General features: G+C 46.6%; 1 protein-coding gene across 1 annotated transcript in view; it reads right to left on the reverse strand.

Moving 5' to 3' along the window:
* Positions 1-19,070, reverse strand: part of ALG13 (ALG13 UDP-N-acetylglucosaminyltransferase subunit) — a 159,400-nt gene that overhangs the window by 17,461 nt on the left and 122,869 nt on the right. The window contains exons 21-24 of the mRNA XM_033946081.1: positions 18,642-18,677; positions 16,518-16,573; positions 13,375-13,446; positions 8,054-8,213 (exon numbers count right to left, since the gene is read on the reverse strand). Of these exons, the coding sequence (XP_033801972.1) occupies positions 8,054-8,213; positions 13,375-13,446; positions 16,518-16,573; positions 18,642-18,677 (324 nt within the window). The remainder of the gene's footprint in view (positions 1-8,053; positions 8,214-13,374; positions 13,447-16,517; positions 16,574-18,641; positions 18,678-19,070) is intronic.

A 19,070-nucleotide genomic window follows, 5' to 3' on the forward strand; every position in this document is an offset into this window, starting at 1 on the left:
AACATCTCTAGCAGGTCTTGGGAGCAGACTCTTCTCTCCTCAGGATGAGACAGGAGGGTGGCTGGTCAAATGCACGGAAGACAATCACGCCCAACACAATAGCGCGGAGGTTAATTGCGCGCAGGGTCAACTCGCTGGAAACTTTAGTACGGGCAGTTTCCAAGGAACGCAGCAGACGAAAACCTGACTGAAGCAGATCAATAGCTTGGGATGAGAGGAAGTCCAGGAAGCGGTGAACAGCACATTCAATTAACTTGAATTGAATAGGATAAGAAGGGGAGGAGGGAAATGGGGTGATAGTTGGAAGGACACAAGGAGTCCAGTGAGGGTTTTTTTGAGGAGGGGTGTGACAATGGCACGTTTGAAGGCTGCAGCAGAGAGCGGTGGGCTGAGGATGTGACAGATAGGGGGGATGACAGCAGGCGAGACAGCTCTGAATAGGTGAGTGGGAATAAGAGTGAAGGAGCAGGTAATGGGTTTGGGAGGATGAGAGAAGATGTGCGGTTTCCTCTTTGGTGATTTCAGAGAAGGAGGAGAGGGTGGCAGGTGTTGAGGGGAGGTTAGTAGAAGGGAGGGGAGGGGGAGGCAGCCTAGTTGAGAGCTCAAGGTGAATCTTCTGGATCCTATTGTAGAAGAACTCTGCCATAGTTTGGGGAGAATTGAAAGGCGGGAAGGAAGTGAGGGTGCTTTGAGTAGGGACTTTAGTTTGGTAAAGAGACAGCAAGGGTTGGAGTTAAGAGAGGTGGTTAAATGGATAGAGTATTCTTGTTTGGTCAGCGAGAGGGCAGACTGGAGTGATGTCAGCATGAATTTGAAATGTATGAAGACAGCGTTCGCAAGGGATTTAAGCCAGCTATGTTCAGCAGAACGGGGACAGAGCACAGGTAGTAGAGATGCGGGGGGGGGGGGGGAGGGGGGCGGTCAGCCAGAGCTAGGTTTTGGCATGCCTAACGGGGTGTGAAATTGGACGAGCAAGGGTATCTAGAGAAGAGGAGAGAATTGTATTATAGGAGAGGATGGCTTCGTTGACCGTCTTGTGTGATATAGCAGTTCAGGAGAGGGATAAGAGAGCAGTGGAGAGGGCTCCAATAGCCTGAAAGTTCCTAAACGTATTGGCAGTGATTGGCTTGGACTTGGGGGTGGGGTGATGAAAAAAACCCATCACAACCCAATCAGTTCCCTAAATACCGATTAACAAACACTTGAGGAACTGAGCCCTCAGAAGCTGCGTGACGTTTTGATTTTTTGGTATGACCTGAAAGGATACCCCAGCCTTCAAAAAGTCTTCCCTCTTTCCTGCAACTAAATATAGCAACTAATGACTAAGTCGCGACAGACACTAAACTATCCAGAGCACTGTCAGGAAAAAGAGAGAGCTTATTCAGAGAGCCTTAAGGGACCGAATGCTATATCCAGGATGTGCTGCTGAACGTAAAACAGTGAGAGAGCGCCATCTCCTGTTTATTCATGGCAACCACTAGACAATTAAGCTGGTGAATAACCTAAGATTACGATTGTAGCAGGTTTCTCGGTCTTACTACATCTACATCCTATACATTAATATATAGGATGGGGCGGGATCCCTGCCTTCTTCCCATACAGTCCCATAGGAGGCCCAATATGCTCTTCTAAATGAAATTTGGCCAGACTAGAGACATGACAAGTGGAATCAGGCAGCATCCAGCCCCTTGAATTTTTTTTAAATGTTTAAACAGGGAAATATCTCAGCGGGATCCCTGCCTTCTTCCCATACAGTCCCATAGGAGGCCCAATATGCTCTTCTAAATGAAATTTGGCCAGACTAGAGACATGACAAGTGGAATCAGGCAGCATCCAGCCCCTTGAATTTTTTTTAAATGTTTAAACAGGGAAATATCTCAGCTCACACTTCAGCGATCCATTTAAAGACAGGCAAGATTGAGAAGATTCAGCTTCTCTGTCTTCAAGATACATCTTTCCAACTTTCCCCAGCACACAAACATACATTTCTATCCTTCCTGTTGCCTCCTCCCAACCAGGGCTGTGGAGTCGGTAGATAAATGTTCCGACTCCGACTCCTCTGTTTTTTGTACTTCAGACTCCGACTCCAGGTACCCGAAATTTCCTCCAACTCCGACTCCGACTCCACAGCACTGGTTAATTTTCAGATCGTTAAAATGGAATGTCAAGTTGAGAGAAATGAGCATTTTCGACACCACCTTCTTTTTGCTTTTAATCAAGGTTCTAAGGCCGCAGAAGCTGCTCGCAACATTTGTGCTGTGTATATAGTGGGTGCTATAGCTGAAAGAATCACTCGTGATTGGTATGCCAAGTTCAAAAATGGAGTCGGTAGATAAATGTTCCGACTCTTCAGTTTTTTGTACTTCTGACTCCGACTCCGACTCCAGGTACCTGAAATTTCCTCCGACTCCACAGCCCTGCTTCCAGCTCCCTTTCCCTTCCCCAGACCCCAAGGGAAACTTCATACAAGCCCCTTTCCTGCCCATCCTCTCCCTGGCCTGGTGCTAATCACAAGCAGAAGAGGAGAACAGCTGTACGCTGGGCCATATCCTCCTCCTTTTGTCTCTAAATACAAAGTTTGGACCACATGAGGCACTATAGAGCCCCACTGTTCAAATTTTGCATTCAGCACCAGGCAGCAGAGGAGGTGGATGAGGCCTGATATGTAGTTATTTTCCGCCATCGCTTGTGATCCGTACCAGGCTGGGCACGGAAGACAGGGCCGGGTGAGGGGAGGTTATCTGCTGAGGGGTACATACCAAGGAGGGGCTGGGGGGGGAGAGTTAGAAGGAAAGTTAAGTCAGCAGGGGTGCTACCACCACTTCCTTTTATACCTGTGCAGAATTGTGTGCTAATTGTGCAATGCACAGTACCATGGACTTCCCAAATGAATAGCATTGTGCCTTTCGCTATTAGAATTTCAGAGCCAGATGCAAGATAAGTGTGTTTTCGGCGCTATTTTAAAATCTGCACATCTGTTTTCCCAATTGTTTTTTCTATGCTCACTCTTATGCACCCAGATTACAGACCAAATGGTTCAGGAGAGGCATGGACAGTAGAAAAAGGGAGGCGATAGTGTTGTTGCACAAGTCTCTGGTGAGGCCCCATTTGGAATACTGTGTGCAATTCTGAAGACCGTACCTTCAAAAAGATAGCGAGGATGGAGTCAGTTCAGAGGGCTGATACAAAATTGTTTAGTGGTCACTGTCAAATTGTATGGCGACAGCCTTAGAGACCTTAATAAGTACACTTGCAAGAGAAACAGGAGAGAAGGGATATGATAGAGATGTTTAATCATCTCAGTGCCCTTAATGTACAGGAGATGTCTTTTTTTTTAAATGAAGGAAAACTCTGGAGGCTATAGGCTCGGAGTAATCTAAGGAAATACTTTTTTACAGAAAGGGTGGTAGATGTGTGGCTCAGTCTCCCAATAGAGGTGGTGGAGACAGAGACTGTGTCTGAATTCAAGAGGACCTGGGATAGGCAGGTGGGATCTCAGAGAGAGAAAGAGATAATGATTACTGCGGATGGGCAGCTCTATGACCTCACAATGCAGGTGCACAGAGCCTTAGCCTATAGGAAGAGGAGATGCAAATGTTAAGAGCCTTAGCCAATAGGGAGAGGAGGAGATATGATAAGAGACGTTTAAATGCCTACAAGGCATAAATGTGCATGAGTTGAGTCTCTTTCATTTGAAAGGAAACTCTGCAATGAGAGGGCATAGGATGAAGTTGAGAGGCGACAGGCTCCGGAGTAATCTAAGGAAATACTTTTTTACAGAAAGGGTGGTAGAGGGGTGGAACAGTCTCCCGGAAGAGGTGGTGGAGACAGAGACTGTGTCTGAATTCAAGAGGACCTGGGATAGGCATGTGGGATCTCAGAGAGAGAAAGAGATAATGATTACTGCGGATGGGCAGCTCTATGACCTCACAATGCAGGTGCACAGAGCCTTAGCCTATAGGAAGAGGAGATGCAAATGTTAAGAGCCTTAGCCAATAGGGAGAGGAGGAGATATGATAAGAGACGTTTAAATGCCTACAAGGCATAAATGTGCATGAGTTGAGTCTCTTTCATTTGAAAGGAAACTCTGCAATGAGAGGGCATAGGATGAAGTTGAGAGGCGACAGGCTCCGGAGTAATCTAAGGAAATACTTTTTTACAGAAAGGGTGGTAGAGGGGTGGAACAGTCTCCCGGAAGAGGTGGTGGAGACAGAGACTGTGTCTGAATTCAAGAGGACCTGGGATAGGCATGTGGGATCTCAGAGAGAGAAAGAGATAATGATTACTGCGGATGGGCAGCTCCATGACCTCACAATGCAGGTGCACAGAGCCTTAGCCTATAGGAAGAGGAGATGCAAATGTTAAGAGCCTTAGCCAATAGGGAGAGGAGGAGATATGATAAGAGACGTTTAAATGCCTACAAGGCATAAATGTGCATGAGTCGAGTCTCTTTCATTTGAAAGGAAACTCTGCAATGAGAGGGCATAGGATGAAGTTGAGAGGCGACAGGCTCCGGAGTAATCTAAGGAAATACTTTTTTACAGAAAGGGTGGTAGAGGGGTGGAACAGTCTCCCGGAAGAGGTGGTGGAGACAGAGACTGTGTCTGAATTCAAGAGGGCCTGGGGCAAGCGTGTGAGATTTCTTAGGGAGAAGAGATGGAAGATATGAATGGGCACTTATATAGAGCACTGAAAGGCGTATGCAGCACTATACATTTTCACATTTAATAGATGGCCCCTACTTAGAAGAGCTTATAACCTAACTTGGACAGACAGACATGATATAAAGGGTTTAGGGATGCAGAACCCATGGTGAGAGGAGTTAGGGGTCAAAAGCACTCTCAAAGAGTTGGGCTTTTAGCTGGGCCTTGAACACTGCCAGAGATGGTGTTCGCCATAGGGATTCGGGCAGCTTGTTATGTAATGTAATGTAATTTATTTCTTATATACCGCTACATCCGTTAGGTTCTAAGCGGTTTACAGAAAATATACATTAAGATTAGAAATAAGAAAGGTACTTGAAAAATTCCCTTACTGTCCCGAAGGCTCACAATCTAACTAAAGTACCTGGAGGGTAATAGAGAAGTGAAAAGTAGAGTTAGAGGAAAAATAAAAATAAAATAAACATTTTAACCAAGCATATGGTGGCAGCAAGGCAGAAGGGACGGAGTCTGGAGTTGGCAGTTGATGAGAAGGGCACAGATTTGAGGGACTTACCAGTTGAGTGGAACTCACTGAAGGGGGGGGGATCATAGGGGGGAGATAAGTGAAGAGACATAGTGAGGGACAGCTGAGTGAGTGTATCTGTAAGTCAGTAAGAGAAGTTTGAATTGTATTTGGAAAAAGATTGGTGTGGGGTACATATTCAAAAGTAGCAACAAGGCCCTGAGGAAACCAAGGAGTGAAACGGTTGAGTAACCATTGGGATAAAGTGAAGGGCTTCTTCTATTTTTCTTGATACACTCATGTTAGTAGCACAGCCATATCAGAAAGAAAGATATGGAAATTTTATAAAGAAGGACCAATGATGAATACACCACCCCAGTAAGGGCATGAACGAAATTAGAGTAATGTCCTGGGTGTACGAGGTCCTAAAATTAGGTTGATATTGGACAACTTTACTCTTTATGGGCTTTTTTGTATTTAAGATTTATTTTTTGAGTAACTTAAGATTTTCAAGTTGCCTTCTGGATTGTAGATCACACATCTGAGTCCCTCCATGCGACTGTGTTGAACCAGCATGACAGAATCCCCAGGAAGAGAAGCAGTCAAGAGATGAAAGAAAACACAGTTCCTTCAGAACCTGGCACACTTTCTCCTTGTCACAAGTGACTCAGTCTGCACCAGAGAACCAGGCGAAGAGGGTAACCTGCAATCAAATGGCTGGACACATTGAAAACAACCAATGGGATGAAGCTGGAGGAGGACCTTACCGGACTTACATAAGAATTGCTATAAAGGGACAGTCCATCAAGTCCAGTAACCTGTTTCCAACAGTGGCCAACCCAGGTCTCAAGCACCTGGCAGAAACCCAAAGAGTAGCAACATTCCAGAGCAGAGATTGTGATGTCATAATGCCTCATTCCACCAATGCCTAAGCTCCGTCCTCATCTGCACAAGCCTCAAACACTTTAAAATCACAAGTAGCAACATTCTAGAGCTCAGATTGTGATGTCATAATGCCTCATTCCACCAATGCCTAAGAGCCAACCTCAGCAGTGATGTCACAATGGCTCGATTGTGCTATGCTTGGCTTACAGAAGAAGATAAGAACTGCCATACTGGGACAGACTGAAGGTCCATCAAGCCCGGTATCCTGTTTCCAGCAGTGGCCAACCCAGGTCCCAAGTACCAGGCAGAAACCCAAAGAGTAGCAACATTCCAGAGCAGAGATTGTGATGTCATAATGCCTCATTCCACCAAGGCCTAAGAGCCAACCTCATCAGTGATGTCACAATGGCTTGATTGCGCAATACTTGGCTCATATAAGAACATAAGAGCTGTCACACTGGAACAGACTGAAGGTCCATCAAGTCCAGTATCCTGTTTCCAACAGTAACCAATTCAGGTTCCAAGTACCTGGCTAGATCCCAAGTAGTGAAACAGATTTTATGCCGCTTATCCTAGAAATAAACAGTGGACTTCCCCAAGCCATCTCAATAATGGTCTATGGACTTCTCTTAGGAAATTATCCAAACCTTTTTTTAAACTCCGCTAAGCTAAATGATTTCACTACATTCTCCGGCAACAAGTTCCAGAGTTTAATTACATGTTGACGAAATATTTTCCCCCGTTTGTTTTAAATCTACTACTTAGTAGTTTTATCGCATGCCCCCTAGTTCTAGTATTTTTGGAAGACTAGCACAAAACCAATTTCTTTTTAGATTTCCTTAATTCACCATGTCGCTAGGACTTGAACACGAACCGAAGGCACCTAACATTAAAAACACACCTGTTCTCAAAATTCTTGTGAGCCCCCCGAAGTAGCACACTGATGCAAAACTACTGTGAACTAGTCAATGCCAATGTCCTATTGTAGCTCACCGACAATGGTCAGTCTACCTTTTTTGTAAAGCACACAGAACCGAAAGGCTTTGCGATATATAAATAAAAATGTATTTTTCTTAGTACGTTCTTTTGCCCTGGAAAGAGCAAACGCAGCTAAAGGAATCCACTATATTAAATTCAAGTTTATTAAATTGTTTGATTAAACGCTTTTCCAATTTCAAAGCGTTTTACATAAAATAAAACAGAATTTAAAATACACTCACTTATACATGACATTCTACTAAACGAACAGGGGATACATCTTTGGACAAGGAAAAAAAAAACTGGAAACAACAGGAAAGCGGGGAAGAAATACAATATTTGTTAAAAGAGTACATAAAAGGGAGACAAATTAGGGAAATAAGGGGAAAAATTGAGAGATCAAAAAAAAGGTCATAAGAATGAGTAATAATAGTCTATATTTAAGGGAAAAGAAATTAACTGATATTATTATAAAAGTGAACCGTCAGTTAAAGGCTTCTTTAAAAAGAAGACACTTTAAGTTCTTTTTAAATATTTGCAAATCTTGTTCTAATCTTAAGTACAAAGGGAGAGAGTTCCATAACAATGGTGCAGTAACGGAGAAAATTGAAGCACGGCGGGTTCCGATAATTTTTAAAGAGGGAACATTTAAAGTAGATTGTGAAGCTGATCTGAGAACTCTGGAGGAACTATATGGAATCAGGAGCCTATCTATGAAAGCAGGAGTATTGGTTTTTAATGTCTTAAAGACAAGGAGAGCTATTTTGTAAGTAATCCTGTAAGATATAGGCAGCCAGTGAGCATTTTGTAATAGGGGTGTGACATGATCAAACTCTGGTTGGCCAATGGTCCACTTAATTCAGGCACTTACGGCAAGGATAACAAAGTACTGAACCTCCAATCTTGTCGCTTTAAGATTCTATAAGTGGGGGGGGGAACTACCTAACTTACTGAGATGCAAAATATACTCAGGCATTTCTACATGACGCAATCTTTGCTCTACAACCATTTTTAATATTTATACCTGGTCTTCCTACAGCAGCTGGAGACATGATGATGGGATGCACCGCTGTTTGTGCTGGAACCGCTGAGGTAACAGGGGCAAGAGTTGCTGAATTGGAAGTGATGAGTGGCGTGGGGGCAGTGCTAGCACATGTCGACGTAGAAATCACCGCGGCGCTCACCTACAGAAAAGTGAAAAGCAAGCATTCAGCCCCTACACAACCTACCAGAAAGTTGAATGGGAGAGAGGGAAGCTGTTCTGATACTTTGCAAGTGATATTTTTTGGCATGGGGACTAGGGCACACGGTCCATCCGCACTGTGGACCTCCCCCCCCCCCCCACTCCTCCATTAGGCTAGCGGAGAAAACTGTATCCAGTTTGATTTTTTACTTTGAGGGCTTCCAGCTGAATTAGAACCAGACTCAATGGAGTTAAGATGCCATTTGCCTTCATTTACAGCAGGGGTGTCAAAGTCCCTCCTTGAGGGCCGCAATCCAGTCGGGTTTTCAGGATTTCCCCAATGAATATGCATGAGATCTATGTGCATGCACTGCTTTCAATGCATATTCATTGGGGAAATCCTGAAAACCCGACTGGATTCCGGCCCTTGATGACTAGAGTTGCCCACCTTTGGGCTAGATCAGGTGTCTCAGAGTCCCTCCTTGAGAGCCACAATCCAGTCGGGTTTTCAGGATTTCCCCAATGAATATGCATGAGATCTATGTGCACGCACTGCTTTCAATGCATATTCGTTGGGGAAATCCTGAAAACCCGACTGGATTCCGGCCCTTGATGACTAGAGTTGCCCACCTCTGGGCTAGATCAGGTGTCTCAGAGTCCCTCCTTGAGGGCCACAATCCAGTCGGGTTTTCAGGATTTCCCCAATGACTATGCATGAGATCTATGTGCACGCACTGCTTTCAATGCATATTCATTGGGGAAATCCTGAAAACCCGACTGGGTGGCGGCTGTCAAAGACGGACTTTGCGATCCCTGATTTACAGCCATTTGGGGGTTTCCCCTTTTCACTCATCTGCCTACAGACGTGTACCACAGAGCTAGGTACGTAAGTGTTCACAGTGGAACAACAGGCCCTGCTATTGTGTAAATACTGACCACCGCCACTATTACAGCCCTGTTTGACAGAAGTAAGCCACAGGCGACTGATTTGGAAATTAAACCTGGTCTTGTGCATGCATGGTGGTCAAGTCACCTCTAATTCAGAATTTAAGGTTTTTTAATTTTTTATTTATTTATTCAAATTTTTTATATCGTTCTCCCAAGAGAGCTCAGAATGGTATACATGAATTTATTCAGGTCCTCAAGCATTTTTCCCTGTCTGTCCTGGTGGGCTCACAATCTAGCTAATGTACCTGGGGCAATGGAGGGATTAAGTGACTTGCCCAGGGTCACAAGAAGCACTGTGGGTTTGAACCCACAACCCCAGGGTGCTGAGGCTGTGGCCTTAAGCACTGTGCCACACACTCCCCCTCAAGTCAATTAAGTTTTAGTTTATGGAAATAACATTTTGAAAACCACCTTTATAAATGTGTATACCTGCACAAGAGGGGCTTCTAAAACACTGCCTGGAAAAGGGGGAGGGGGCACTGGAGTACGCAAGGAGACTAGTGTCCACATATCTTTCTCACGGGGACTGGAACCTGCTGTGATTTCTGCATTCATAGACTTTGCAGGTCACATTTTCAAACAGAAAATGCTGTTTAACATCTCCCTCTGAAGAAAGAGCCTTGCATGTGCTTGGGCTTGAAAGTACCTGTCGTCCCTCAAGATGCAGAAAAACGAAAAACTGAATTACCGTATTTTCACGCATATAACGCGCGCGTTATACGCGTTTTTACCTACCGCGCATACCCCTCACGCGTGAGCGCGGTATACAAAATTTTTTTTACATAGTTCCCACCCCGCCCGACACCCGATTCACCCCCCCCAACAGGACCGCTCGCACCCCCACCTCGAACGACCGCTCGCACGCGCTCCCACCTGCACCCGCATCCACGATCGGAGCAAGAGGGAGCCCAAGCCCTCTTGCCCGGCCGACTCCCCAACTCCCCGACAATATCGGGCCAGGAGGGAGCCCAAACCCTCCTGGCCACGGCGACCCCCTACCCCCACCCCGCACTACATTACGGGCAGGAGGGATCCCAGGCCCTCCTGCCCTCGACGCAAACCCCCCTCCCTCCAACGACCGCCCACCCCAAGAACCTCCGACCGCCCCCCCAGCCGACCCGCGACCCCCCTGGCCCAACCCGACCATGTGCCTCAGGCCGCGCCCCCAGGTGGGACCTAAGGCTCCAGGGCCTATTCTGATTGGCCCACGCGCCTTAGGCCCCACCAGTAGGCGGAGCTTTGGGACGGATGGGCCAATCCGGCCTCATTCCGTCGTTGGCTGCCTGCCGGACAGGCGGGTTTGGCTCCCGTCTGTCCGGCCAACTAGCAAAGGTACGGGGAAGGGGGGTGGGGGTGTCGTGGGGGTCGGCCAGGGGGGTCGCTGGTCGGCTGGGGGGGGCAGTCGGAGGTTCTTGGGGGGGGGCGGTCGTTGGAGGGAGGGGGGTTTGCGTCGAGGGCAGGAGGGCCTGGGATCCCTCCTGCCCGTAATGTAGTGCGGGGTGGGGGTAGGGGGTAGCCGTGGCCAGGAGGGTTTGGGCTCCCTTCTGGCCCGATATTGTCGGGGAGTCAGCGGTCCTTCGGGGTGGGGGTGCGAGTGGTCCTGCCGGGGGGGGGGATGTATCGGACGTCGGGGGGGGCATCAGGCTTTCAGGATGGGGACAGACCTTCAAGGGGGACAGTCGGGCTGCATGCGCGGTATACAAAAGTTTTTGTACATAAAATCGTGGTTTCTGCGCGCTATACCCGTGTGCGCGTTTTACACGGGTGCGCGTTATCTGCGTGAAAATACGGTAACCCTCTTCCACAGTTCCCTACTTGGGTGAGGTTTCTGCCTAGGTGACATTTTAGCTGGCAGACCTGAAATGTATCTTTAAAAGGATGCTAACCAGCTGGAAGAGGTACCTCTGGTCATCTGCTGGCATACCATATATAATCGGAAAACTGGGACTGTTCACCCTCGAAAAGAGGAGACTACGAGGGAATATGATAGAGACTTTTAAAATACTAAAAGGATTTGACAAAATAGAGCAAGAAGCACCTTTATTCACATTGTCAAATGTGACACGAACAAGAGGTCATGGACTCAAACTGAGGGGCGGCAGGTCAAGGACAAATGTCAGGAAGTTCTGTTTCGCACAGCGAGTGGTGAACGCTTGGAATGCTTTCCCGGAGGAGGTTGTGACGGAGACTACCATTTTGGGATTCAAGCGCAAGTTGGATGCACACCTTCTTGCAAATCACATTGAGGGTTACGGGTAAGCAAGGTCTCCATCAGGGAGCACCAAGCTTGGCCTCCGCGTGTGCGGGTCGCTGGACTAGATGGACCTAGGGTCTGATCCGGTGGAGGTGTTTCTTATGTTCTTATGAATATTAACCAATATTTTGGGGCCAAAAGAATGGCTCCAAAATGGCAGTCTCGGTTTCATATTTGAGCTAACCCCATCCCACACCCATCGTGGGCCTCCAGCATTGCCTGTCGACTTTGTACAACTAGCCCGCCCCCTCCCTCTCCTCTCGGTCCCCCCGCAGGTCTACCTTAGGTCCTCGGTGGTCCAGTGGTGAGGTGGGACAGGAGCGATCCCTTGACGCTCCTGCCCAGCAGTCTCAGTAGTGAAAAAAAAAACAACTGCCACGAGATCCCGCAGCAAACTTTGTGAGACTCGCAGTCCTGCAGTTTGCCTTGGAGGGGAGGGGCGGGCTGGTTGCACAAAGTCACCGGGAGGGAGGGATTGAAGGCAGCTCCGGTTCCCACACTCCACTGGACCACCAGGGCAATACTGGAGGCCTGTAGTGGGTCCAGGATGGGGGCCAGACTGACTGTCTGTACCACCAGAGCAGTATTGCAGGCCTGCGGTGGGTCGGAGGGGGAGGGGGGCTCACGTTTCTGCCCTGTACCAGTACTTGAATATAAACCTTGAAAAAGGTCATCTTGGCTTATATTCGAATATATACGGTGATAAACAGAGTGAATGAAACTGGAGTATCACCTGTTTATATTAGTTTATTTTTTAACCACCTTTATGAAGAGATTCACACAAGGTAGTGTGCAGCAAGTACAGCTCACCGTTATAAAACTAAAACCGTGTTAATACCGTAATAGTAGTGCAATGACCTTTGCATAAATACCACCAAGAGGTGAACTTGAAGATGGCTAACTGAATCCTAAACAGGAGTTATGAAACATGCACAATTTGAGGTTGAGGGGTGGGAGACTCGAGAGCAATTTAAGGAAATTCTTCATTACGGAGAGGGTGGTGGATGCCTGGAATGCGCTCCCGAGAGAGGTGGTGGAGAGGAAAACGGTGACGGAGTTCAAAAAAGCTTGGGATGAGCCACTGCTGGGCAGACTTGCATGGTCTATGCTCGTATATGGCTGTTTGGTTGAGGATAGGCTGGGGAGGGCTTTGACGGGCGAGATGGTTTAGATGGGCTGGAGTAAGCTTTGACGGAGACTTCAGCAGATGGATCCTAAGCATAGAACCGGGCAGAGCTTTAGGTTCTGGCCCAGCAATAGCTAAGAAGAAGGAAAATTTAAATTAAGTCAGTAATTTAAAGAGTGGGTAGGGATGGGCAGACTGGATGGATCATTCGGGCCTTCATCTGCCGTCATCTACTAGGTTACTATTAAAAACAGAACAGTAGAACATGCAAACCGAAATGTTTCGTCAGCAGAATGCAAAATGATACTATAATAGGCAGCACGGACTAGGCAGACATAAGTTTCTGATCTATATGAGGGTATTTTAAAGAAATTCAGGATTATTAAAATCAGGATTTTTAAAATGTTTCCATTTTGTGGTAAAGTCATGAGTGCTTCTCTTCTTTACTTTTCCCAATTCAAATTAATTCCCAAAATCTTGGTTCATTAAAACTAGAGTGAATGGACAGGATTTGATGGACGTTTGGCATTTTAAAGCTGTAGTTGAAACATTTTTTTTTTTAATATAGCATTATGAACCAAGTTCTGTGATACCAGTTCATTAAGTTTTTTTTTTTCTTTCATATAATGCAATTAAGTTACTTTTCTTGTATTATACTTTAATTGTTTTGTTTCTAAGGAAATATGTTCTGCTTTAAGTGCAATAGAAATTTAAAAAAATAAATACTGTATTCAAAAATCTTTCTGGTGTAGCAAACTTCTAATTTAATGTGTGTTTGTTTTTTCCAGATTATCAGTATTTAAACAGACAACATGCAACAGACTAGATACTGACCTGCTGGGAATAGCTGTAAGAAACGGATCCTTCCGGAGAGGGCCCAGACGGAGGTCCATCATCCTGAAGAGACTTTAGACACAGGAAATAATTAAAAAGCGGAGACATCACAACACGTGAAGCAAGCAAACACAAACTTCAGACTGTTGACGTCTTTTGTGCCTTTCCTTGCTACTAATATTGACTTTCCAAGTTTTCCCTAATAGTTCAAGCAATTCTTCCCTCCTCGACTTTGTCCATTTTGAAACAAAGTCAGGCTGCCGTTTCTCTCAGGGCATTTTTTCACGTAAGGTTTCTCCTAAATGCTTTGTTTTGTTATCTGAACACTTATTTTTTTTTTTTATGAACCATCTCAGTCAAGGTTTTTTTCTTGCAGGAAAAGGAGTTATTATTCCGCTTCGGTTTTCCGGTCTATACGACTGCAGTGTTTTAACTCATTCCCATAAACTTAGTTTATTTTTTTCTTCCTGTTAAGTCAATGTCTAATGATTTGCGTATTTTGATCCCCCCCTGAATGTGGGCTGCAATTTTCTTCCATGCAAGTTGGCTTGACACTTTTATTTCTTTTTTTAAAGACTGTACAAATCAAAGCACCCTTTAAATGCAAATAAAAACATAAAATCAAAACACACACACACACTTATTTGCCCCAGCCTGCTGCCATCCACTCTCCAGCAATCTAGCTGGGTTGGGGCTGCTACAGGTAGCGGTCTAGCTAAGGCGAAAGGCGCCTGGGGCAGTCCGCCATCCTCTCCTTCCCCTCCCCTTCCTGCCGTGCGTGCACACCCCTTTCCTTCCCCTGTACCTCTAACATTCCCGGTGAGAGCAGCAACCCGCCGGCATTGGCTCTTCCTGACATCACTTCTTAGGCATGTGTCCAGGAAGTGACGTCATAGAAAGAGCAGACGCCGGCATGAGCAGCAAATTGGGGGGGGGGGGGGTCCTGCTAGCACAAGGGCACGTTAAAGAGGTACGGGGAAGGGAGGGAGGTAAGGGGCATGCGCTGTAGTGGGGGCAGAGAGGAGAACCGCCCCCCCCCCATGCCTCTAGCTGCAGGGACTGCATTTGTAGCTATTTCACAGACCCATTATGTGGTTCAAGGTTGAAGGCAGATTCTGCTCCAGAGCATGCCTCCCTTTCATCCCAGGGCGCTGACCAGTTAATAGCAGGGAAAAGGCAAGGGTCAGTTGGTGGGCTGAGATCAAATTTGCCTTTTCCAAGTGGCCTGGCTTTAGGGTTCATATAAATCCTCAATAACTTGGCTTAATGCTTTTTGTTTAGGCCAGTGGTTCCCAAACCTGACTTGGGGGGGGGGGGGGGGAGACGACAAAAGCCACTCAGGTTTTCAGGATACGCACAGTGAATATGCAAAAGAGAGACAAGTGGTCCCCGGGTTAAGAATGAGTTCTGATTTTTAAACCGTTCTTAAGTTGAATTTGTATGTAACTCGGATCCTGTACACAGTCTATAGAACCATTAAAGAAACCGTCCTCAAAATAAAGTACTGTAGTTTAGCTAGAAAGAAAAGACATTTGCTCTTCATCCATCCCACTGTTCCCTCTCCACCACCACATCCAACGTTTCTCCCGCATCTCCCTCCCCCCCATGCATCTGTACCTCATGCCCCTCCTACCACCGTGTCCCAATATTTCTCTCCCTCCCTATGCCCAACAATTCTCCCTTTCTATTCCCTCCCCACCTCAGCATTTCTTTCCCTCACTCCCTTCATTCTGCCATCCAATGTCCCAAGTTTGAGCTCCCTCCCTTCCGTGTCTTAACACAACCCTCCTCCTCCCTTCTGTCCCTTTGTTCTGCATCCCAAATTTGTGCCTCGCTCACCTCCTGCAGGTGTTTAACTCCTTTGGCCAGCTCCTTCCACTCAGCCACACTTATTGCAAAGCCGCAGCTATGGTTCCTACATGCAGCTGACTTGGAAGCCTTTCCGCTGATGTCAGAGGGAAGGCTTCTGGGTCAGCCATGGGCAGTAGCCACTGCTCGTAGCTTTGCGAAGAGAAGTGCGGCTGGAGGAGGGAGCCAAATGGAGGAGGTAAACACCTGTGGGAGAGAGGCCGGGATGAATATGGGATGCAGAACAGAGGGAAGGACGATGAGAGGCGCGTTGGGACCCAGAAGGGAGGAGGAAGGTCGCATTTGGACAGGAAGGGAGGAAGAGGGGGGTGCGCTGGCACATGAAGGGAGAGGCAGGACCCCGGTTTATACGTTCATACACAAGTCGGACGTTCTTAACCTGGGGATTACCTGTATTTGCAAAAGAGATATTTGCATAGAATGGAGGAGGCGGTGCAAGCCAACTTATATTAATTGTGGATATCATGAAAAGGCTTGTTGTGTCCTGGGGACTAGGTCTAGAGTCCCTGCCATAGGGTAAACTTACTCTCCAAGGAAAGCCACAATTGACAAACCTGGTATTTGCTAATGAGCAGGAAGTAGGACCGGAGCCAGGCAGACTTCTACAGAAAGATAAGAGTCTAAGTACGCCAGTATTTAATCATGATGCAGTGGATTTGTGCCGAGTGCCAGATTCAGCTCTGGCCATCTCATTGGGTAGACTGGATGGACCGTGCAAAGGGTTTATCCGCCAACATTTACCACGTTGCTGTGAATCTTTAGAGAGAACACTAATCTACAAAATTCTAGAATACTTTCATTTGGAAAACAAAATGTTTCTTAAACTTGTGTGGCTGTTTTAAACATTTTTAAAGCTCCCAAGCCAGTAGCCCTTAAAATTCAGATGCCCCGGATCCCATTTCACACATTCCCCTAGTTTCTAAATATTAACTTCTATTTCCCTCTCCAGCTGATCTTTTTGCATTAAAACTAGGGAGAGCAACTTACGGGGGCCTAATTTAGCTTCATGTTAGACAGACAACTTTCTTCAGAAGGAAGACACTTGATAAACGGTTACCACAGTCGTTATGATCCCATTTCTCTGGGCTACCATATACAGATAAGTTTCCTAAATTTTTTTAGGATAGTGCCCTTAAGTATAAGGGGAAAATAAATGTAAAATTCAGCAGGAATCTTTAAATAGAACAGTTTTATGACTTAACATATCAGTAACCGAAACAGTGGTAAACAGGGAGAGGGGGAAGGCCGGTTACCCGTTAATGAATCAACCTTACCAGATTAGCTGTTGACTCTGTCGTGCCATACAACACAGGTGTTTCAAAGCCCGAATCTGGAGGAAATTAAGACAGTTTTCACTAGTATTTTTAAAAAGTTTACTCAGAATAGATGGGAGTCAACTATCATCAGTGAGTTCCTGTTACACTTGGCCCCCCTTGCCCAGTTTTAATCCCTCCTGTGTTTCCCTATGCATAGCGTTACCAGACATTTTTTTTTTAAACAATGGGGGAGTCTGTCCTGGTTTAGCCGGTTCTCCCGACTCCCCCCACCTACCTCTTTCCCCAGGCCCGGCCACTGTAATTCAATCTTCAGGCAACTAACAGCAGCAGTGAGTTAAGCCTGCTGCCGCCAGTTTGCCCCAGAAGCTGCCTGTCTGCAGGTCTCGCCTAAGCGGGAACAGGAACTCGCTGCAGAGAGGCGGCTTCCAGGGTAGGCCAGTGGCAGCAGGCTCATCTTTCTACTGGTGCTGGCTGCCTGAACATTAAATTACAGTGTCCGGGCCCAGGGAGGGGGCTGGGGAAACAGCATGGATGGAGGGAGATTAGAGATTAAGACCCATGGTGAGGAGAGTTGGAGGAACGGAAAGAGAAGTACTAAAAGGGTACAGAGGGTGGGAAGGGGGACCAAAGAAATGGATAGAGTACGGGTGGGTTTGTGGGTGGAGACATATGTCTTTTTTGTCTTCACAAATATGGAACCCTACCTATGCAGTTAGCACTTACCTGATTTCCAATCTCACTTCCTGTGTGTCATGGGTGTGGGGGAGGGAGGTGAAGGGGGAATGCCGGTTCATAGACAACAACGCGGAAGACAAAGGCGCGCGCCGACAACTGAGCGCAAGACGGAGGCGCGCGCCGAAGAAAATTACTGTTTTTAAGGGCTCCGACGGGGGGTTTTGTTGGGAAGCACCCTCAGTTTACTTAATACAAATCGCGCCGGCGTTGTGGGGGGTTTGGGGGGTTGTAACCCCCCACATTTTACTGTAAACTTAACTTTTTCCCTAAAAACAGGGAAAAAGTGAAGTTTTCAGTAAAATTTGGGGTGTTACAACCCCCAAACCCCCCACAACACGGCGCGATCTGTATTAAGTAAAGTGGGGGGGTTCCCCTCCCCCACGCCCCCCCCCCCCGTCGGAGCCCTAAAAACAGTAATTTTCTTCGGCGCGCACCTCCGCGCTGCGCTCAATTGTCTGCGTGCGCCTTTGTCCCGGCGCGCTTTTGACCTGACACCAGGAATGCCTGACCTTGCTTTTCTTCCTGGCCAACTTTTAACTCTTTCCTGCAGCTAATCCACTGACTCTGTTCTTCTGGTCTATGCTGAATAGAGGTGCTTGGGCGGGGTGGATAAAATGTGGCCACAGATAGTGGAGCCTGTTGTACTGTTGGGGGGGGGGGGAGAAAGAAAACTAGTGGTCTGTTTGCTAAGATGGAGAGGGCAATGCATGCATTAGGTTAGGTGCAAGGGAAAGGGAAAATGAAAATGAAAAAGGTATGAGCTGTACGAGGTAGAGGAAAAAAAAACAGAGGAAGATAAGGTCTAAGATGTGGAGTGAAGATGAAAGACTAGGAGGGGAAAAATGCAAATATAGAAGTGAAATAGAACCGAGGCAGGTGATGAAGTTGAAAGATCTGAGAAAACTTGAAAGAGGAGTTCAAACAGAGGAAACAGAAACCGAGAAAAAAAACAAAACAAAACAAGAGGACAAGGGCAAAATGAAATATAAAGAAAACACTGAAGAGGGATAAACGCAAATTGAGGAGCCGCTGTCCCCTTCCCCTCCATTCGCAGCCAAATTTATGTGCCTGACAGAAACGTGCACCCCCCCCCCACCACCACCACCACCACCACCAACCAGAACAAGCTAAGGCGTGTTATTAAATTTACGAACAAAACATGCTGCACATTTAAGACATTTTGCAATTGTCGCCATCTCCAGTGCTTGGAGAGTGAGGAGGAGGAGGACGACGACAATTCGCATCAGCCCAAATGGTAGACTGTGGTGAGCACCAGCAAATGTATGACCCCCCCCTTAAGTAGGTGTCGACGCCCAGTGCCATGTAGCAAAATCTCTTGTAAGGTCCAGAATACATGATATACATAACTGGTGAAGTCTCACTAACCTGAGGCAGTATATATATAGTCTCCATGAAAGTCTCCTACGAGAAGGGGCAAGAATAGATCAGCTTCAGCAACAGGATTCGGCTGCAGAACTCAGCAATGGCAAAACGGGAGCCACTATTGGCCCCGATAAGTCACATGACCTGAGAAACCTTTAGAGAGCGGCAAGTTGAGCTACGAGGGTTCTTCAAAACATTTCCGCACTCTCGTATTTTCGCAGGAAATGGTTGGGGCGCGAGACGCGGAAAAAAGGCGGGTTGCGGAATGTCATGTGACTACAGAGTCAGGCAAAACAGGGTGATTATGTGGAAAAGTGATAGAATTTGCTTACGAGATATTTAATAATTAGTGTTTAAAAAAAATAAAAATAAAAAAGCGTGAACATATTTTGAAGATCCCTGGTATATGTTAAAAAATGCTAGGATGCGAAA

Source organism: Geotrypetes seraphini, chromosome 5 (assembly GCF_902459505.1).
Source record: "Geotrypetes seraphini chromosome 5, aGeoSer1.1, whole genome shotgun sequence".
NCBI lineage: Eukaryota > Metazoa > Chordata > Amphibia > Gymnophiona > Dermophiidae > Geotrypetes > Geotrypetes seraphini.